This window comes from Mus caroli, chromosome 7 (genome assembly GCF_900094665.2).
Source record: "Mus caroli chromosome 7, CAROLI_EIJ_v1.1, whole genome shotgun sequence".
Classification (NCBI taxonomy): domain Eukaryota; kingdom Metazoa; phylum Chordata; class Mammalia; order Rodentia; family Muridae; genus Mus; species Mus caroli.
Genome location: NC_034576.1, coordinates 116257658 through 116280841, shown reverse-complemented (window position 1 = coordinate 116280841; position 23184 = coordinate 116257658). Strand labels below are relative to the sequence as shown.

General features: G+C 46.3%; 1 protein-coding gene across 1 annotated transcript in view; it reads right to left on the bottom strand.

Moving 5' to 3' along the window:
• Positions 1-23184, bottom strand: part of Spon1 (spondin 1) — a 279250-nt gene that overhangs the window by 13575 nt on the left and 242491 nt on the right. The window contains exon 7 of the mRNA XM_021166919.2: positions 10946-11010. Coding sequence (XP_021022578.1) covers positions 10946-11010 — 65 coding nt within the window. The remainder of the gene's footprint in view (positions 1-10945; positions 11011-23184) is intronic.

Sequence of the window (23184 nt, the reverse complement as noted above, 5' to 3'; positions counted from 1 at the left end):
TGGAAATCATGTCTCCAGACTCTAGCTATCAGGAGTTGCTCTTCAGTCTCCATCTTCTCGGGTTGCAAGGTCTCAGGAGATGATGGAGGTGGCCCTCTGAAGGGACCGAGGAGGAGGAGTCACATTCTCTTAGCACATTCTAGGTGACAGACCAATTCTATTCCATTTCCCCTTCATGGTGATTTTGTGGGAGTAGAATTATGACCCTGTTTTGTCTCAGGGAAGTGAAAGTGCACAGAGACTAATGAGCTTGGAGACATGGGTAGCAAGTGCCAAGGTTTAAAGTAAGCTTGGCATGACTGGAGCATCAGGCTGCTAGCTGTGGGGATTCACTGGCTACTCACCAACTGGTCTGTTCATGCCATCTGGTAGCTGGTCAGCCTTAGCTGTTTTGAGAGACCCTGTGCCTTCTGTAGAGATCTGCTGCTTCTGCCTACCCTCACCTGACCCAGAAAGTGATGACTTCAGACCTGGTGGGACCCACAGAATTAGACCATTGGCTCTTGGCAGACATGAAACCAACCAATAGGCAGAAGGGAGGAGAGCTTAGTGGAGGCCCTGATATCATCCCGTAGAACTGTGTGACCTTGAGCAAACTCAGACTTGTCTGTCTGTATATGGAATCACTTAAAAATTATCTATCCATCCACCCACCCACCTCCCTACTTCCCTACCTCCTACCTGCCTGCCTACCTACCTACCTACCTACCTACCTACCTACCTACCTTTGTGTGTGTTGTGTAGGCACACATATCTGTGGATGCACGTATCTCTGCTATGTCAGGTGTCTTCCTCTATAGTTCTCCACCTTATTGTTTGAGATATCATCTTTCACTTAACCCAAAGCTCTCATTTTGGCCCAACTCACTGGCTACCAAGCTTCCAGGATCCACCTGTTTCTGCTTGCCCGGTATGGGGCTTCCAGGCACAGACAGCTATGCCCAGCTTGTACATGGGATATGGAGAATCTGAACTCAGGTTCTCTTGCTTGCTAAACCCAGCACCCACATCTTTAAGATGGGCATCATGTGACTGTATCAGAGGGTTACAGTGAGTAACGCACCAGCTCTCCTGCATACCATGCTTAATCCAGTGCCTGACACCTCTGCTATGATTATAATCTCAGGTTTAACATTTTTAGATCTTTATTCTGAAACCCCCAAAGCTGGAATGTTCTGAAATCCCAAGCAGCTTGGGTGCTGATGCAATGCCGCAAACAGAAAATTTGGAAAATCATGAAATACTTGCATGTACAAAATTCTTAGAAAAGGTGTAATAGCCAGTGAATGGAACCAGTCTAGATGTCCACCAACAGAGGAATAGGTAACTTATATACACAAAATAGGTTTAGTCATCTGTAAAGAAAATGAAGCTATGACATTTGTAGGAAAATGGACCAAACCAGAAAGCATTATGTTAAACAAAATAAACCAAAGTCACAAATGCCGCAAATGCTGCAGTTTTTCTCTCATTAGGTGTGCTCTTGTGTGTGAGTGAGTGTGCGTGTGTGTGTGTGTGTGTGTGTGTGTGTGTGTGTGTGTGTGTGGTGTGTGTGTGTGTGTGTGTGTGTAGATCATGGAACTAGAAAGGGGATCATGAGGAAAGATGAGGTAATCCTTAAGTGGGAGGGAAGATGAAGGAGTTCTACATGTGCCATGAAAGCAGAAGGCCAGAGCTGAGGGGAACCAGTGAGAGATGCACCAGGGAACACTGGGGCAGATAATGGTGGAGTGAGATGAATTTAAACAAACCGTGACACAGTTACATGAAAATCCCGTAATGAAATTTTGTATGCTAATTTAAAGAATTAAATGAGACATTGTGCAAAGTTATCTTCAGGCTGTGCAAAAAGTGTATATGAAACAAATGAGTTTAGACCTGGGTTCCATCCCTGAGATATCCCATTATGCATATATTAATGTTATTCAGTTTTTAAAATCTGAAATCTGAAATTTCTGTAGTCTGGGACAGTTTGGCTGAGCTCTCAGCTTGCTCTGCTGCTGAGAGAAAAGCACCGTGGGTTCCCTGTGAGATCAGAGAAGGGATGGGAGAGACCTCTCTGAGTAGATGTCACTGTAGTTGTTACCTGTCTAGGGGCTTCAGCACCAGCAGGACAACAAGGGCCAGATTATGTTGCCCAAGTTCACTCTCCAAGAAACTCCCTGTGCCTGGCTACACCAGCCTAGGAGCATGGCTGTGGCATTTGTTTCTGTACTTTGGAAAGTATAGGCCCTTGGCATCCCTGGGGAACTTATCAAAAGGAAGGTGAACTGGTTCCACACATATTTGGTGAATTAGGGGTGTTGGGGTAGGGCCCAGCCATTGGTTTCAGCAAGCTCTATAGGTAGTCTTCCTGCAGCTCAAGGTTGGAAACTACTTCTCCTTCAAGCCTTTCATGTGTCACCTTGTCTAGGAGCCTTTCAGACCCACTGGGTGAGGCAAGAGCCCCAGTCTATCTATTCCTGCATGCCCTGCAGGCCTCTGTAGCCAGTCCTATCATTGTAATGGCTTCCTCACAATTCTTTCTCTCCTTCGAGGCTAGGTGCTCCTTAGGGGTTGGCTTTGCCAGTGTTCCCCAGGTATGGAGGACTCTGGTGAGCTAACTGAATACATGTGTATCTGGTGGTGACTGAACTGGCCTTAGTGTCTCTTGGTCCTGAAGATCCTGTTCACCATTTGGGTCTCAAAGCTCTTATCCAAGACTACCCACCTGTATATGTTGAATAAGAATAGCCCCCCACCCCCATAGGCTCATCTATTTGAATGTTTGGTCACCAGGGAGTGGAACTGTTTGGGAAGGATTAGGAGGTGTGGCCTTGTAGGAGGAGGTGTGCGATTGGTGCGGGCTTTGAGGTTTCAAAAGCCTACACCAAGCCCAGTCCTTCTCTCTCTGTCTCCTTTTGGACCAGGGCTTTTAGCTACTTCTGAAGCACTGTGCTTGCCTGGCACTGTGCTCCCATCTGTGATGGCCATGGACTAGCCTTCTAGTCTCCAATTAAATGCTTCTTTTATAAGTTGACCTAGACATGGTGCTTTGTCATGAAGATAGGACAGTGACTAAGATACCTACTGCAGACATGCCTGTCTTTCTGTATGATTAGGCACAGATGGGAGAATTCCTCTGGATTGTGGGTCAGTGGTTCCAGTAACTTCTTTGTGTATGTGGCATACACAGGTGTAGAAAGTGTATGTGCATGTGTGCTGGGAACATGTCTGTGTGTATATACAGAGGCTGGAGGACAACCCCAGGTGTGGTTTCTCATGTGCTGTCCAGCTGTCCTTTTGCAGGGGTGGGGGCGGATAAGATTTCTGTGTCTTGGAACTTGCCAAGTAGGCTAGGCTGGCTGGCTAGGAAGCCTCAAGCATTCACCTATTTCTCCCTCCATTATGTTGGGATTATAAGCATGTGGTATCACACCTAACATTTGAAAAATGTGTTCTGGACCTTGTACTTTTCTGGCTTGCACTTGACTGACTACGCTATCTCTCTAGCCTCAGCAGTTTGTCTGTTTGTCTCTCTTTCTCTTTCATTCAATAGAGACAGGGTTTCTCTGTATAGTCCTAGCTTGGACTTGCTAGCTCTTGGAACTCGCTCTGTCCATCAGGCTGGCCTCAAACTCAGAGATCCACCTGCCTCTGCCTCCCAAGCCCTGGATTAAAGGCGTGTGTTACCACCATCCTACAGCCTGGGAACTGTGGCGCTACCCATTCAACTTTGTATCGAGTGACTGCTCTGTCTTGCAGTGCCTGTCCCACATCCTTTGGGAATGTTGCCTACCCCCTTTCCATTGCCACACAGACTACCCCACTCACCGTCTCCCCATCTCCATAAGTATGTAATTTCAGAGATGGTTATTCATCTCCTGAAGGCCACAAGTGACAGGATTCACAGTGACAACCTAAGGAGACAAATCTCCTATGGAATCTAGAGTGTTAGGAACCACCCTGACTCCAACCCAGCACGAACTGGTACTTATATATCTGACAGACATAACCTTCTTGTGTGATGGTGAATCTTCGTGTCAACTTAACTGGTTTGTGAGTCACCTAGGATACCAGGTTCTCAAAGGTGTTTCCAGATCTTAATTGAGGACCTCCCTGAATGTGGGAAGGACCATCCATGGGCTGGCACCCTTGACTGACTGCAAAAGGGGAGGAAGGAAAAGTGAGCTGAGCCTCCCTCCACAACTCTGGGTTTCCTGGCGGCAGATGTACTGTGACAGGCATCTCACGGTCCGGTTATTACACCTGTCCTGTTAAGATGAACAGTATCTCCCGAAACCATGAGCCAAAATACACCTTTCCTTTCTTAGGTTGCTTTTTACCGGGTTTGGTTACAACAAGAAAAGTAGCTAAGACCTCACTCAACAACCAGCCCTCTCAGAAGCATTTTCAACCAGTGTGGCTGGTTAAAGACCTCAAGGGATGGAAAAGCCAGACTCCCAAATGCCTTGCCCTCAGTTGAGTAGCACGCAATTCTGACTGCACAGGATATAGGAACAAATTTTTAAAGCATCTTTAGATATAACTTGCCCCTTTCTCTTATCTAGGACAAGAAAATCCCCCCCCCCCCCGGCCCTAGACTCTTCAGTGCTTCCATGAGGGACTTTTCCCCCATTCTCCCAAACTGCTTAGCACCTCTGACCTACCTTCATTCACTGACCTGATATGTCATTCAGAATTTCCTGTTAATGTCACTTTCTCCCCAGTCTATAGAGTAGAGGCCATTTTGGGGGCTGGGGTGGTGGTGGAGGGTATTTCAGCTACAGTTCCTTACCTGGTACAGATCTTGGCATGCAATGGTCTCCTTCCAAATGTTTGTTGAAATAAATGAATTAATCTAGGAAATGAATGTGGAGCTTTCCTATTTCCTTTGACCTTCAAATTTCATTAAAGGTCGCTTCAAAGTATTTATTATTTCTCTTATAAAAACCTTACTTAAAATAATGAAATGGATAAGCGTATGTGTGACTTTTTCTTAGGAAGCGCTAGCCAGAACCAGGGCTCTTTAATTTAATCGAACTTTAATAAAAGTTCTTATTTATGCTCTCTTAGGTGCCAGGTCTTCCACGACGATATGACATTCTGCCAATTTGGTGGCCTATTTTTCTTTTGTCTAAGATTTACATGTGAATTTTTTTCTTTTTTTAAGCAGGGAGACTTATTGCATGCCACAGTATATGACAAATTTAATTAAAAATAATATGATATTTCGAAGTAGAACAGAAATTAGTGGGCCAGAGTGGAGAGAGAGGAAAGGCTGGTCACCAAGTGCTGTCAGACTGAATCAACTAAAAAAAAAAAAAATCAGATTTGCAACGAACACCATACAGCTCTAGAACCCAATATCCAGACTGTAGAAAAATGTGAAACATTTAAGAAAAGTGTCTACTAAGAAATGTTACTTTTCAAGGTGGGGATAAAAAGAAAAGAAGAGCAAAGAAATGTTTCCTTTCTCAGATTTGAAACAGGAAAAGCAACCACAAAAGAAACAGATGGAATTAACATCAGTTAACACTTCTGGATAATAACCAGAACTGCTTGGTATTACAAATCTTAAAACCTTAAAATCTGAAGCTTCCTGAACAGTAACCTGAAACCCAAATAGGGAATTCCACGCTTGACCCCACACGATGGGTCACAGGCCACACTTGACCCCACACGATGGGTCACAGGCAGATGGCAGATGCATTCAAATATTGTGCAAACTTATTCTCCTGTAAAAGGTGTGCATGCAACCTGTCGCGTGCTGAAATTTGGGTCCTGTCACCAAGACATGTCATTATATCTATACACAAATATTTCAAAATGTAAAAGTCTCCACGGACCCTCTCGTTCTGGCTTTCTGCCACTGACAAAACATTGGAGAAAAATGTCTTTGAAGGAGAAAAACTTGTTTTGGCTAATGGTGTCAGAGATTTTAATCTATGGTCACCTGACCACATTTCCTTGGGACTGGGCAGTGTAGTGCACCATGGCGGGGCAACAAGAAGGTGGTGAGGGGTGGGCTGGGGTGGGGTGAGGGGTGGGTGGATAGGTGGGTCCTAACAGATGTTCCAGGCACACATCTCCACAGGCCTAACTTCTTTCCACCCTCCCCTGCCCCAGAGTTTCTCTGTGTAGCCCTGGCTGTCCTGGAACTCAACTCTGTAGACCAGGCTGGCCTCGAACTCAGAGCTCCAGCTGCCTCTGCCTCAGAGTGCTGGGATTAAAGGTGTGCGCCACCACCAGTGAGCCTTTTTTCCAAGTCTTAAAGTTTCCATCACCTTTTAAGAATGCCGCAGCTGGAGACCAAGCCTCTAGCTTTCTGGAGGGCACCTAAGATGTGAATCAGAAGACCTCTGGTGCCAAGAAAAATAGAGTGTCATAAAAGTGTCCCCATCCAGCATAATTGAAAAGGGTCAGCATCTACACAGTGATAAGCCACATCTCTGAGAAAAAGACCCAGTCCCAGTAAAGTTATGAACAGTTTACACACACATAAATTAAAAATAAATGTGTACATGAAGAAATGTCTTCTCTGACCTCTGAGAGGGTGAGGTGCATGGGATGAGGGCACAGAAGCGAGTGCTTTAACCCCACCTTTCTTTGTAGTTACTAAACCTGCAAGATGGGACCAGTGTACTTAACTGTGAAGAAATGGCTTCTCATTGGTTCCTGACGGTACAATGTCTCATTTTCAACAAAATTTCCCAAAATACCACAGAGGAAAAGAGGCAAGAGATGATTTTACGAATAATCTACACTCTGGTCCTTGCTTTCTAAGTTACAAATCCTCACCAGTGAGACCTACCTAGTAATAGTTTTTAGAAGGGTTTGCTTTGGTCTCAATTTGTTTTCTCAAGTGCAGGAACTCTATGAAGCCACTAGGGGGTGCCCAAGCCATTCATTAGGCTGAAGCCCGGTGCTGGCAGATCAGGGTTTGTCAAGTTTTTGCAACATTAGTTTCTAACCAGAAGGTATTTGGGATTCCAAGTCCATCTGGACATGCAGATCTACCACCTGCTCTAGTCCGAGTTCCTTTACTACCCCACGGGCGTGGATGGACCCAGGTGGCTCGTGCTAGGAGGAGGCAAGAAGGATCTTGGAACCCGAGGGCTGTTTCTGGTTTCATTTCTGGAGAAGTTGACCCAATCTTTGCACCGCTGATCTCACAAACACCGGCCATTGTCTAAGCAAGAGATAACCAAGAGGAATGGATGGGAATAATTTAGGGGGAATGCCAGTCCTTTCCAGGAGATGAATATCTTTGAAAGTTCCGGTACTTTCTTAGCATTCAGACCACCCTGGAGTAGTGCAAATTCACAAGGATTGTAGGAACTGTTTCCCACTTGTGTTTGCAAAGAACCCGTGAAGGATGCGGCTTTGCTCCGAATTCGTCTTTCCCTGTCTCTACCCGAACGTTGGGCTGTCGGGGCTCTGGCTTGATTTATTGAATCAAACATGCCACCGCTGATTTGTTCATCCGCTCCTGCCCTTTGAGAAGGGGTGCTGGGAATGCGGATGAAGACTGCTGAAAAAAAAAAGAGTCAGTTTCAACAGGCAGTGCTTTGCAAAGTAGGTCACCCTGGCTTTTCCACTGGGTGAAGAGGCTGGGATGCCATTAACCTCCATCAGGCAGGCTTGCAGGGACGCGAATGGGGGGATAGGGGTGGAGGCGGGGTTGTTAGTGCAAAACAAAACCTGGATTCGTGCAGGCTTCCTAATTTGACTTCCTAATGAGATTTGGAAAGGAAAGGCGAATAGAGGGTTTGGGAAAATCAAAGGAAAATTCCTTTCCCTAAATGAGCCCATAGTGTGAGGTGGAAAGGTTTGGGCGGTTTGGGAGCTGAGTGTTTGCCATCAATTAATTTTTTGTTTTGTTTCTCTTTCTTTCTTTCTTTCTTTCTTTCTTTCTTTCTTTCTTTCTTTCTTTCTTTCTTTCTTTCTTTCTTTCTTTCTTTCTTAAAATCTTTGTTTCCACTGGGTCTCAGGAAGTCTGAGGGGCAGGTGAAGTGTGGGAAGGTATTCCCCAAATAATACTTCTTTCAAATTTCAGAATGTCTTTCAGCTGTTGAAAGCTGTTGAAAGTAACACACACCACACACACACACACACACACACACACACCCAACTCCATTTTCTTCCCTTCTGCGTCACAACCTAGTCAGCCTTTGTCTTCTACAGCAGGGTTAAGGGATCGCTATTATTTGTGACTCTGCACCGCCCCCCAACCCCCCCAAACCCCACCCCCACCCCGGTTCCCCTGCTGCATGCAGGGTTCTCCCATCCCACAGCAGAAGGGCACAGTGGCTTAGTGTCTGTGACTCTATTGACTGACTTCATGCTGGGTAGGGCCTAGCTGGCTGTGTCCCTCAGTCTTCCCTGGGTTCCAGGGAGCTACTCTTTCCTTGGGGACCTTTGTGCTGTTCTCTTATGATTTCATTTGAAGGCAAGGCTTTACCATGAAGAGTGGGGGCTCTTGGGGGCTCTGTCCTAACCCTTATTCCTAACCCCCAACCCCACCCTCCCCCCGCTGTCAACTGACCCTGGTTTGGGGCAGTCTCTGATTTACCCTTGACTCAGTTATGCATCTGCAGAGACTGAGCCCTGAAATTCAGAGCTAGGTTCTAACTGGGCCCTTGGCCTTCACCTTTTAGGGCATCTTAACAACATGTCATAGGCAGAGCTGATCTCATGGGCTTTTCCATTAACCTTCATCTAACGACCTCAGTCAAGGCCGGGTTCCCAGTTCCATGACTGGGCCAGCTCCACACCTGAAAGCATTTGTCCATTCTACCTCCCTCACTTCCCCCTCAGTCCTTCTCCACAGCTGTCAGCCTGCCGGGCTACTGCTCACCTCTGCACCTGTCTGCTCCCCTTCAGAAGTGGCCTGCACCTCTCTCCTGGCTCTCTGCAGCTGCCTGCCTGCACTTCCCACCTAATTCAGCGTTTCATATCGGAACCTTGACATGGCTGTTGCCTTTTGATTTTCAAATGCTGTCTGATCACAGTCTTCTACTGAAAACTCTTCAATAAGTGTTTTAAAATAAAAATGAAAACAAGCTTTTTCTTCTGTTGGTATACTTATTGAACAGAGGACTGGATGCCACAAGGATATTGTCACACAACTATATAATGTACCTTGACCATGTTTCTCCTACTCCAACCTCCTGACCACCCTACCATTCTTAAATTTTTAGTGTTGCATAACTTGGCTCCACACAAAGGCTCACCTTTGATTTCTGCATCTAGTTACGCAGAAACTAGAAGCCTTTTAACGCTTTGAACGTGCTATCCTCCTCTTCATCCTGACCTTGCCAGGACTTTCCCTTACATATAGGTTACGTTTGCTAAATATCTTCCCCCACTGAACTGCAGGCCCCCAGGAAGAGTTCCGTTCACCACAGTATCCCCATCCCCCTCGATGGAGCCATTCTTTGGATCTTAATAAGTATAGACTGAATCAATGAAGTGTTTAGGTTGTCACTGCTTGACGGATTCGGGGTAAAGCGGAGGTCGGATTTTGTTTCCTGTCATTGTGAGACAAGAGTCAATTTATTACTGATATTATGCTATTAATTTCAGGCTGATTAAAAGCTTGACTAGAAGAAAGAAGTGTGTTAGAAAGTGAGAAAATGAATCTGAGGAATCTTGTTATGAAGGGAGGAGGTGGGTTAGGGCCCGTCATCTGGATATGTCTGATATTCTTGTTCTGCTCTCAAATGGACCAATGCCCTCAAATGTGGGCCTGTCACAGAGGGGGTACAACTTTATCAGGGTCACCATGAGAGGAGACAGAGAAAATTCCTCTCAGTGCCGGCTGAGGTAACTGGGCTCTTGTGGATGTTGACTGGAAAAGACACCCCCTCCCTTCCTGAATGCACATTTTGGGGAATAGAAAGATGCTAAGAAGAGGGAACACAGCAGGTTTGGATTCCTAACAGATCACCTATAACAGCATAGTTGATGAATTGGATTATGGGAAATTATGGAATGCGTTGAAGCAGGTTAGGAAGGTAAGGTTGGTTGGTGCTAGTTTGACTAGATGGGAGAGGAGAGCCAGGCAATGGCCTGCTTTCGGGAGAGTGAGAAGACTACACAAGGTTTTGTGAGCCACTGCACCTCAGATGTTTCCCCGCACAAAGAGGAGTAGAGTTTCTTGTTTGTTTGTGATTTTTCTTTTTAAATAGAATCTTACTGTATATATAGCCCCACTTAACCTAGAACTTAGCTACGTAGACCAGGCTGGCTTCAAACTCAGAGATCCATCTGTTTCTGGCTCCCAAGTGCTGGGACTTAAGGCGCACTACCCAACATACACAGTTAAGAGTAGGGTGAAGAGAATGTGAGGAGCTCCATTTTGGAAACGATGAGTTCAAGTTCAATAAGGGCCATCTATGGAAAGGTAACTCCTCAAACTGATCTCTCTCTCTCTCTCTCTCTCTCTCTCCTCCCTCCATCCTATCAATCCTATCTGTCTGTCTGTCTGTCTATCTATCTAATCCATTCATCATCTAGTATCTATAATTGGTCATCTACCCACCCATCTGGGATTATGGTAGTTTGAAACTGGCAGCATTCCCTAGGACCATCAAAGTCTTCAGGGCAGATAAACTCTTCAAGGGACATAGCTGACAGAGACAAGAGAGGGTCTGAGACCTGAGACCAGTTCAGGTGTGGTTTCCCATGAATCAGGATGGCTTAGAGTGAGCTCAAGAGAACAAGCCATGGTTAATCAGTTGGGTCTTCTGTGGTGGATGGAGGAACTGGGGAAACAGAGGCCAAACCTGTAGTCCCAAGAAGACAAGGCTTCCCACATGGGCAATACTTCCTTGGCTTGCTCATCTGAGAGTTATTGCTAACTTTAATGGCACAACCAATATTAAATGACTAAGTGAGCTAAGTGGCTTCTAGGACAAGGCTAGGATGAGACAGGGAGGGCAAGTGTCTGTTTGCTACTTACACATTGACAGGCTGCCAGGCTGGCCACTGGGCTTTGGCTTTGATGACAGTGAGGACTTCATCACTCTGCAAGAGAACCACACATGGTTAATGTAGAGAGCTGGGCTTCTGGCAACAGGAGGAATTTAGCGTGGTGATGGCTGTCTGTTCCCTTTTTATTTCTTCATGTGCTGTGAGCCATTTCATGCCAGCTACACTAGGAGGTGGCACTGAGTGTTCATAGTCTGACTGTGGATAATCCCACTCAGTCACACCTTGGTTCTTTAGTCTAGCCCATCCCCCACGAGATCGAGCTATGACCCAGACTTCACCTCTATTGGCTAGACTTCCCTATTTGTTCAGCATAAAGGGCTGAGTCACAAGCTTAGGGTCCAGACACAGAGACCAGGCCAACAGTCGTCATCAAACTCTGTAAGGCAGCCAACCCTTCCACCAGAGTACTTGTCACCCTGAGCCACTCTCCTGCTGTAGAGATCCTTTTCCCCCAGACAAGGAGGTCAGAACAAAGCCCTCAGACCTATTCCCTTTGTGGCTTCTGCTCTATTTTGATTAGACAGTGTATAGACCATCATTAAGTTATGGGGCACCTCAAATAACTTCTGAGAAAGAATTTGAGAATTAATATTTTGAAGGCAAACATTAGGTGGTCATCATGAGACAAAGACGGGAATCCTACGGATCTTGCTTGACTTGACACTGAGATCCAGTTGGGGTTTTTTCTCTCAGTTATGCTTCCGGTGAAGGGTGTCAGGAGCAGTCTGCAGAGCTCAGATTCATCCTTAATGGACTGGAGTTGGCTGGCTCCAGTAGCTGCCTATCCCTGGCTTGGGCCCAGTAGCTCAGACACTATCAACCATAACACATAGGGAAAATGCAATGTTACCAGCTGCAGCGGGAAGAGCTGGGCTGATAACTGTACAGAGCTCCAGGTTCCAGGGTGTGGGGATAGGGGCAGAGCCTTGCTTGGCTGCCCCATAGCTACTCCCCAGACCTCAGAGCCATACTCAGCAGTAGGTGCCTAGAATTTATTTAGGATGACTTGGTGAACATCTCCCTGGGACTCCAAGAGCACTCACTATGAAAGCTAGAAGTATGGAACCAGAGGAGTCCCCCAGCCAAACATTATATAAACCTTCCTCTATCTGTGGACCTTGACTACAAACAGGGAAGGGGTCATGCTCAGGCCTCTGAGAGGAAGCGGGGCTTTATCTTGAGCCAACTCAGTCTGGACCTCTGGTGGCTTGGGTTGCGTGAGCAGAAGGGCAGGAGGTGGGACAAAGAGACAGAGTTCACAGCCTCTTTCTGCTTTCCTTAGGCTGCGTGTGTGGAGGAAGGAACCACTGGGACTGTAGACAACCACATGCACACACAGGTCTTCAGGAAAAGCATGTCCTGGCCTCCTGAGAGGTTCCATTTACCCTAGAGGATTTGTGTGTTTGTTTACAATGTGTCTTTTGGGGAGGGGCTAACAGGCGCTGTCCACCACAGAGTCAAGACACAAGACGGGAACTATTTCTACACCATGGGCTCTGCATCTCCTACGACGTCCACAGAAGTCCTCATGGGGCCCTCCTCGGCCTTTGGATCCACTCCAGAGGGCCCATCTGTACCCAAGTCACACACACTAGATACCTGAGCATTTGAGGGACATTGTCAGCTCCCTCTATCTCTTGCCGCTCACCCCAGACAGGACCCAATACCCTCTGCATTCATATCTACAAATCTGGCCGAGCTATTCCTCACCCTGAGCCATCAGCAGCTCTCCATGGACATGTCTTCTTTCCCGTGCTTGGACCACATGGACCCCCCGCCCCCACACTCCCCCCCCAATCTAGCACTGAAACTACTTTCCTGTTTGCTTTTCAAGTACAGAATAACATGCACTTATTGTGGAACACTTTCTGCATCTCGGGAGCATACGATGTAAATGTTGAGTGCATCATGCTTCAGCATCTACCCTGCCTTTGTCTCCTTCTCCTCCCCCAGAATATCACAGCTTCATATGCATCCTTCCAGGCCTCGTATTATGCATATGTAACAACGGGCGTGCTTGTGTGGACTATATATACCTTCCCTCACAAAGCCCTCGTTGTACGGAATCTTACCTTGTACCCTGCCTTTTACCCTTTTCTTTAACATTGCACCATGAGAAATTTTCTTTCAGAACCTTCTATAGATTCCATAGAATATATACCAAACAGCATAGCTCGCACTTAAAATTTTCAAGTGCTGAAAATCTTCAAATCATGGTGAGGATGAGCCGGTTCACAACATCGAAATAAGCCCAAGAGGCTAGATCTGAGTAACAAGATGCTGCCTCCTGAGAAATACCTCACTAAAGAAATTAAATCAATGTGGGTGGAGTTGAGGTAGCTACGGAGCCAGCTGGCCCTACAGATTCACCTTGCTTTACAATTAAATCATGGTTTTTGGGTCCTAGCTAATGACATATTGATTTTGCTCCTGCTGTATATTACCCAGCAACAGTAGTCCAGACTCTCCATTACTGCCTTATTTATCTACATCATTTTCGGTGTACAGATGTTCTTAGGATGCTGGGTCCATGTGTGTGGGCAGGACAGCGCCTTGCTGTAAAGGCTTTCATCTGGAGCCTATGCTGTGAGGTCTATCTACAGCTTCCAGTCGGTCCCTTTTTGTAATAATTCATGTTACTTACTGAAATAAGAAGGAGGTATTTTGGGACATTCGTTTTACATATGAAATCCACACCTTTATATATAGAAAACATACCTGAGAATACAACCCCTTACCCTTACAAGGCTGGGGCAGGAGGACATTAGAGGCTAGCCTAGGCTATGTGAGGAGATTCTATCACCATCTATCCAACTAAACAAACAAACAAGCAAGCAAACACGCCCCTGCCAAGCTAACAAACCAACCCCTAAATATTTTTTGCTGAGCACCAAGTTTTTATGATATGAACTGAATCCTACAGCAGTGAGATAGCCTGACTTATTCATAACCATATCCAAATAGCTGGAGACCCATGGGCACTCAGAAAATGATGCGTTCTTTTCCCTTTTTTTTATTATTTACTTAATTTTTCTTTTTGAAGATTTAAAAAATTTTTACAAACAGGCTTTAAAGAAAATATCCAAATATTTATAGTATGTAGATATAGTATATATAGGATGCCTTATCTTTTGATTTTAATGTTTATGTGCATGCAAGTGTGAGCGTGTCAGAGTCCTTGGAACTGGGGTTGTGCATGTGCTGGGAACTGAACTTAGCTCCTTGGAAGGGCAGCGAGGACTCATGACCATGGGTCCATCTCTCCAGTGCCCTCTCTTTTAAAGACAAAGTCTTGCTATGTACACACAGCTGGTCTTAAACTTGTGACCTTGCTATTTGAGGGTTAGAGTTAGAGATTGGTGACACCTGCTTAATACGTGTGTGTGTGTGTGTGTGTGTGTGTATAAAATAAGAGTCCACTAGCAGTGGCTATTTAATATTTAACTGTTTCTATAAGTGACAGAGGAATGAAGATTTGTGTGCCAATTTTACACACCCAAGTGCTCTGTCAACTGAATGATCAACACTGTGCTTGGGCCTTCCAAATGCCTGGATTAATGACTATTTCCTTAACAGATGTATGTGTATCCAGCTCTTCATAGCTTTACCCACCCCAGCTACTGAGGAGACAAACCTGAATTCAAATCCTGACTATACTATTGGCTAATTCTGGGACTTCGGGCAACGCCATTGACCCTGTTCGGTCTTCTCAGGTGTGAAATGGGACTGCTAAGGGAACGACATGACACTGGTCACGTGACCTGTTTGTATAGAACGTGCTCCAGGAATATCAGCCTCGTCTGCAGGTGCACACACAGTGAGCAGCTTGGACTGGAGATGCTCTCAGTTCAGGGTGGAGGCCACAGTTGTAGCTACCCAAAGAGCCCCAGGAGAGCTTCCCCGTGAACAGCTGAGCTCCAAGTCTCAGTGAACAGCTGAGGGGTGGTTTCTGTAGTCAAGGAAGCATGGACGGGGCCCCTGGAGCTCTGTTTCATATTCTGAAGAACGATGGGCTTAAATTCAGAGTAAGCAATCTACACATCAGACTTAAATGAAAAGCTTGTTTTAACAAGCCTCTAAGGTGCATCCAGGATCTTCCAAGGATCCTTCAGCCCCTTTACACCTCCCATAGGACACTTTTCAAATGAAGTACTTCAAGGCAGCCACAGTGTAGGCCTTGTTTGGATGCTGCTAGCACTTTCCCAAAGATGTGCCAATTAAAATAAACTCCCCCATAGAAACGGCAGGTCACTCCTGTCGGTCTTACAGTTTGCTTTTGGTAAACACGTTGGAAGATGCGGCAGCTGTGCTCACACCAAGCTACTAGTACCAAGTGAAAAAAGCTCAGCTCTAAACAGCTTGTGGGATAAAGTCAGAGCGGAGGGATGAGGGTTCACGATGAACCATGACAGACCTGGCGCAGGGGAGAGGCAGAAACGTCAGTGGTGGGAGGTGGGGATCGGGTCAGGGCTGATTCCAATGCTGGCCATGCCCACATCTGGCTGAGTCTGTCACCTCCTCTCTTTCTGGCTTCTAGTCTCCTTCTTGGCACTTGTTGGACTCCTCACCTTTGACCTCACCTCCCAGTTAGACACCAAAACGATTTCCTTTCTCTGAGGCTTCCTGTCATCTCGATATCAGCTTGGGTACTCTTCCTGGGGCACCGACAAGCTTTCTCTCCCCAGAAAAAAGAGCTGAGATGAAGCTGGTGATCAGAGAGAAAAAGGACCTGGGACAACAACTGTGACTTTACTGTTTTTATGTATCAGGCTATAGCTGTTTAAATTATGATGTCATGCCCCATAGGGATCATGTGACCGACTGCATGGCAAGGTTGTGTTAGTCAGGGTAAGGTTTCAGAATGTACAGTGACCACAGGAATGCACAATGTATTTAAAAAACAAAGGCCTAATAAATTCAAAGTGTTTCTGGGTTCACACACCTTCATTTTATCAAGTGACTTCACTGTAGCCTTGGTTCTGAGCACACAGTATGCTCCTTGCACTCAATGGGGTAACACACTGTACAAGGCCAGTGAAGCTTCGCTCGATTCAAAACTATTTCATATGAGGGATGCAGTGTTGTTACATATGATGTTCTCTGCTCTTAGAAAGACAAACTGGCTCCATCAGGGAAAACAAAAAATACATTCCCATTCGCATCCCTCAGCAGATAAGCATCAAATTCGTATATTTTTTTATTGTATTGTATATTTGATTTTTAAAGTTGTTGTTTGAGTTGTGACTCCATTTTAATAGAAAAATATTAAATTGATTTTGGTTTGGGATTAAGAACAGAATTTCTAGCAACTTTTGAAACGCCCCTGAATACACCTCAGTCACTTGTAGTGTATATTTACACCAAGTGGCCATCTCAGCACTGATGATTGCAGGACCAAAATGTCAGTCAACTCTGGAAAACACTGAGGATGCTCTACATCTTCCAGAACCAAATACTCAGCCAGAGTTTAATTCTTTATGCAAAATAAACAAGCACAGCTACCTCAGCAGGGCAGGGATTTACTCTACTCTTTAATAAATGGTTAGATTATATGTGCTCAACAAATTGTTTTAAAATAAGATTTACTATGGGTTATCATAAGAAAATCGTTTGCATATCTATCTTACATACCTACATATCCAGAGTTGTGTAAAAATTTCTCCTGCAGAAGGGACTTGTGAGTGGAAAAGTTTTAAAGCCTTGTACCAGGCATCTTGCCTCTACAGGACCCCATTTAATCTGCTTTCTAGAGTAGCAAGGCAGACACACACACACACACACACACACACACACACATACACACATATACATACACACACATATATACACACATATACACACATACACACATATACACACATATACAAATATATACACGCATACACATACACACACATATATACACACATATACATACATACACACATACACACACTCACACACACACATACACACACACACATCTTGGCCAAACTAGTTTCACAGTTAGGCAATGGCTGACCAGAGCTTAAACTCCAGGCTAACTCCAGATAACTCACTTTCATGTGAGCTAGGGGAGCGGGTAGCCTGGGAGAGCTGGCTCCATCTCTTCACGCTGCCCCTTAGGTAAATCCTAGAGGCTCTGAGCTCAGAAGAGCATAGAAGCAATAGGAGGCTCAGCAGTGTTCACAGCAACCTCACAGGTAACACTGTCTGGAATAGTCTTGATAGGAACAGTGGTTGTTGGTGTGCTGTGTGACAGGCTCTCAAAGCTGTGAGAAAAAAGCCCTACCCCAAAGACGACACCCCTACGCCACCAAAGGCACCTGTGGTGACTCTGCCTCCTACCATACACCAGTATGTTCCTTGGGAACAGCTTCTCCTATTAGTTAAGTAACGTCTTCATATCCACCCAAGAACACGGACCTCTGAGGAAAAGCCTAGACCCTGGGCGGAAACCCTTCTGCCCTTTCCCAGAATCCCCACTTACTCTTTTTTTTTTTCAACCCTTATTTTTTTTATTAGATATTTTCTTTATTTACATTTCAAATGCTATTCAGAAAGTCCCCTATACCCTCCCCCCACCCTGCTCCCCTACCCAGCCATTCCTACTTCTTGGCCCTAGCATTCCCCTGTACTGGGGCATATAAAGTTTGCAATACCAAGGGGCCTCTCTTCCCAATGATGGCTGACTAGGCCATCTTCTGCTACATATGCAGCTAGAGACACGAGCTCTGGTGGTACTGGTTAGTTCATATTGTTGTTCCACCTATAGGGTTACAGATTCTCCCCCAGCTCCTTGGGTGCTTTCTCTAGCTCCTCCATTGGGGACCCTGTGTTCCATCTTATAGATGACTGTGAGCATCCACTTCCCCCACTTACTCTTATAAAACCATGTCGTCTGCTGGCTTCTGGCTCTGCAGGTAACTCTGCATCCCTTGGCATCCAGCGATGATGCCAAACATAGGAGGGCCAACCTTGGGCCTCTTTTCATGTCTGTCCACTCTTCCTTGGTAACTTCATCTAGTCTAAGCCTTACATAATCAACTATACATGAAGATGATGTATATATCAAAAATATATACATCAAAAATTTTTTTAATTTTTTAATTATTTTATTTTATTTTATTTTTTTCCCTGAGACAGGGTTTCTCTGCATAGCCCTGGCTGTCCTGGAACTCACTCTGTAGACCAGGCTGGCCTTGAACTCAGAGATCCGCCTGCCTCTGCCTCCCAAGTACTGGGATTAAAGGCATGCACCACCACTGCCTGGCTGAAGATAATATTTAATATTCAGTGTGTGTGTGTGTATGAATGCAGCTTATAAAAGCCAGAAGATGCCAGATCTCCTGGAGGTGGAGTTATAGACTCTTTTTGTTGTTGTTGTCTGTTTTGAGACATGGTTTCTCTGTGTAGCCTGGTAGCCTCCAGGCTATCCTGGAACTCACTCTGTAGAGGAGACTGGCCTTGAATTCACAGAGATCTGCCTGCTCTTGCCTCTCAAGTGCTGGGATTAAGGGCATGTGCCACCTCCACCCAGCTGAGCTATAGACTCTTAAGTTAACTGACATGGATGCTGGGAACCAAATCCCATGGATGCTGGGGACTGAATCCCTTGCTCTGCAAGATCAGCACTAGCTCTTAATGCCCAGCCTTCTCTCCAGCCCCTGTACCTGAGTTTCAGTAAGGAATGTCAACCTTGTCTCTGAGCTCTACATTTGTCCTTCAGCTGGAACTAACTGTTTCACCTGGAAGTAACCCTATCTTCTCTCCCCATTCCTCATCCTTCCTGAACCGTCCTGTGGTAATGTCAACATTCCAGGTAGTCACCCACGAGGTCCCTCTCACATCCCCACATCCAGCCCATCAGTCCATGCTGTCAAATCCACTTACAAAATGTCCTCACTGTCTGGCTTGCTCTTCACCTGCCCATCACCATCCTGGTCCAACCCATCCTTATTGTTTTCCAGATGTCCCAGGGTGGCAGGGTTGGGAGATGGTGTGGGCCTCTGGGAGGTGGGGTTTGGTGGGAGTTCCTTAAATCAGCTGGAAGTGTGAATTAAGTTAGACCCTTTGGCTCTCAATGGGAGATGGTCATGAGGCTGGGGCAGGGCTTCTTAGTCTTTTTCTGGAAAGGGGCTCCTTTCTCTCGACTCTGCTCCTCACACTCCCTCCCTCTATGACATGGCATTAATACAAAGGACTTCATCAGAGCCAAGGTGTTGCAGGTACCACTATGAATATGATTAAAAAACAAATACAGAACTTGAATAGGCCTTTTTTTTTTTTTCCTTCATGTGGCAGCCATATCATGCTGTTCTTCTGGTCAAAACCCTCTGGCCTTGAAGCTCACAGTAGGCGGGGACTTTGTCAGGCCCCTTGCAAATGGCCTCTCTTCCCCTTAGCTCTCTAACTGCATCTGTTTCTTCTCTTCACTCAATTCCAGCATCACAGACTCCTTCCTCTACTTCTAACATGACAGGTGCCCTTTGAACTTGCTGTCCCCTGTCCCCTCAATGCTGTTCTCCCAGATTTAAGAGCACCCATTCCTTCTTCTCCTCCAGCTCTTTACTCAGATGTCCCTGTCTTAGTGAAATCTCTGATGACCACAGCAGTTGCCCACGTCTCCACCATCTACCATCCCCATCTTTTTACCTGAACAGATTTTCTCTGTAACATTTGACACAGGCAGCCACCTGGGTATCTGCTTATATAGTTTCCATCCCCTGCTGGATGGGGACAGCAGAGGGAGCCAAGGTTTTCATTTTGCTTACTGTCCTAGCATGTGGTCAGTACTGAATGAGTGAGAGATTAGGGTGAACAATTCACATCCCTGATTCACCTTCACGGGCGTTAGCCTACCATGGGGCTAGGGCCATGGCACTGTAATAGCCAAGCTGGGTATCAGTAGGAGTAGTTGAGAGCAGAGGCGAGAGCTGCCAGGCTGTCAGTGGAGAGGAAGGGGTAGCACACAGGGCCTGGTTGCTGAACCCAGGTGTCATGGGTCATACTGCTTGTCAACTTCGGAGGACCTAGAATCACACACGAGACAAACCTCTAGTGTGCCTCAAAGAGCTTTTCTAGACTGGGTTAATTGAAGAGGGACGACCCACCTATGTGGGGAAAAAACTGAGCAGAGAGCATTTCTCTCTCTTTGCTTTCTTGCTACGGATGCCCTGTGACCGCAGTCTCCAGATCCTGTTGCCATGCCTTCCAGGTCATGATGGACAATGGTATTCTCAAATTGTGAGCCAAAATAAACCCTGCCTTCCTCAAGTCATACTTGTCAGGGATTTCATTGTAGCAATAGGAAGTCACTAACATGCAGCTGAGCTCACAGTTTCTGAGTTTGCCTCTGGAGCAGTGGTTCTAAGCCTGCGGGTTGTGTCCCCTTTGAAGGTCATATATCAGATATTCTGCATATCAGATATTTACCTTATAATTCATATAGTGGCAAGATGACAGTTATGAAGTAGCAATGAAATAATTTTATGGTTGAGGGTTGCCACAACATGAAGAACTGCATTAAAGGGTCGCAGCCTTAGGAAGGTTGAGGACCACTGCTCTGGAACACCCCAGTGGAGTGACCCAGCTGGGCACGTCGTCGAAGTGTCGCTTGATGCCTTGTCCCCTCAGGAAGCAGCTGCTGTCCCAGCTTACCATCTGATCAGCTATTTCAGAGCTAGAGAAAGTATCTGAAGCCCTTCTCAGATCCGCACGGAAGTATTTCACATTCAATTTCTTTTTATTTCTTTTCAAACACAGCCTGTAATTCCAATGGGAAAATTGCATAATGCTTGCAGATAACAATTTCCCCCTGAGATGTTTTTTGAGGAAGTGGCTTGGCAACCATGGAGCAGGAGAGGAAGGGCCCTTCGAGCAGCCCTGGCTCAGCTCGCTGCTCTCTGCCCTAGCCAGGGCTGTCGGGACTGCGCTGGCAGCTCTGTGGTCCCACAGCACCTCAAGCCTACCGTCACCTGTACCGGTCGCAGCATGCACTTGTCTTCCCTGTGGTTTCATTAACTCCATTTTCTGGACTCTTATCATGTCCTTACTGTGTTCATGACAGCCCTCTTGTCCTCAGAGTCTGCAGACAAGGGTGGAGCATGCATCACTCCCGTGTCACCAGGTCCTTGTTACCTTCTTCTGAAGCTCCAACTCCCACTCCCCCCCTCATCTCCAGTGAAGAGAGAAACCTCTGTGCCCATGACACATGTAAGAGATAGATGAGGGCCAGGCTAGGTGATACTAATTTTCTTGGAGTTGACAGTAAATTTATGTGGGACAGACCGTGTCCAGCAGGGGCCACACCTCATACCAGGGCTGGTGGGAGATGCCTCCACCAGGAAGAGCAGCCCCTTCTTGCTTTGCATGGGAGCGTCTGTGTGGTCTCAGTGGTACAGCCTTTGACACCACTGTCCTGTTTCCCAGCCCCACCTTGTCTCCCCGAGACAGGTCTCATCTCTGAAGCCAGTGGTAGAGCCAATGGACTGCTTAACCTTTAACCCCAGCACCATTCCCTATACACAGAAGGTATGCAGAGAATATTTAATGGATGAATAATGGATTAGCTAATTAAATCACTAGTGACAAGCTAGAGGAAGTCTGGGCCTTTGCTGCCCTTCCTGGGGTAGGGGTAGGGAGCTTTAAAGGGTTTAGTTCCAAGTGAAGGGTTTGTGAATAAGAGAGAACCATGATCCGATGTGTGTTCTTGGAGAGGTCTGCTGGCAGCTGTGGGAAATCACGTTGAAGGGGACGATGTGGGATGACATTGGTTACACTGCCATTGCAATGCCAGATGGGTGACAGGGGAAGAGAAGTGCAGGGGGGTTGTGGGAGATGCAACACACAAATACTCTTGGTAGACAACCAAGAGCTTAGGGCATGGGGCATAAAACTCGAGGGCTAAGGGGACTCCAAGGGAACCCATCAGGGGCAGCCAGACCTATGAGGCTTGTGTTCAAGAGAGGTCCAGGAAACAGGTAGGCATCGTAGCCATGAGTGTGTAAGTGGTAGAGCCATGGGATAGCTCAACTGGGAGTGAGGGGAGCAGAGAAGAGGATGAGGAAGAGCCAGGAGCCTCAAGAAAATTTCGAGAGAAGGAGGACTCCATCTGATGTCCTCATGTCGCCCTGCTGCCCACTGCCACCCTACTGCCTGCTAACCACGGCTACCACTGCCCATTCATCACCAGACATGCCACCAAAGCAGGTTCGGGAAAGAAGAGGGGAAGGTGTGCAGCCAGCAACCCTGGGCACCTGCCTTTGTAGAGCTCCCCTGAAAAGACAGGAAGTGGTGACCTGAGAACACAGGGTTGCTTTTTAGTACAGGAATGAATGCTATCTGGAGATTCTATATTCAAAGGGTGCAATCTACCAAAGAAGGGAAAATGAAGGTGCAGGACAGCAGGACAGCAGGACAGCAGGACAGCAGGACAGCAGGACAGCAGGACAGCAGGACAGCAGGGCAGCAGGACAGAGGGGCTGGTAGGATTCTGGGCGATTCCTTTTGCTTTTTTCCCTTCTCATTCTCTTTCCTGTGTTTCTTTCTCAACTGGGCAGTGATAAAGACTTTTGAGAGTGGCGTTATGTGGCACCGATGCTGCACTGGTTGGAGGATGACTCCCTTAGAGGGGCAGGCAGGTGGACAGTACAGCAGCAGCCAGGAAGGTGGGCAAAGGGGCAGGAGAGCTCCTAAGAGTCAGAACTCCTAAAGGCGGCTGCTGATGGATTCTTTTCTTGATGATTTCAAAGCCTGTTAGTCTTTGTTAGGAAAAGAATGTCTTTCAAATAAAAGCAGTCTCAAAAGGAATGAGAAGCCATCCTCTGAGCATCAACATCTCGCCTTCCCCAGCAAGAGCATCTGACCCAGGGATGGTCTTGGCAGCCTGTTTTGCTGGGTCCTTAAATATAATAACATTTCGCTTCATCATCTCCTTTTATCTGCTGATTTCCATAAAAAGCTTTCAAATTATTAAGTAATGAAGCTCCAAATGACCTGGCCTGGAAGTAAGTACGCCTTCAGGTGCTCAGCACATTAGAAGCAAATCAGATTCCTGGGAATGTTGCTTTCTTAAATGGTGCTATTTAAATGCAAAGTAACAGCTCTGCTAAGTGGTGGGAGCTTAACCCTTTCCGTTCCAGAGACCCTCACACAGTTGGTGGTTGAACAGACTTGGGAGAAACTTTGGGTGGTTGCTTGGCTCTAAGTGAAGGTACACACCAGGAA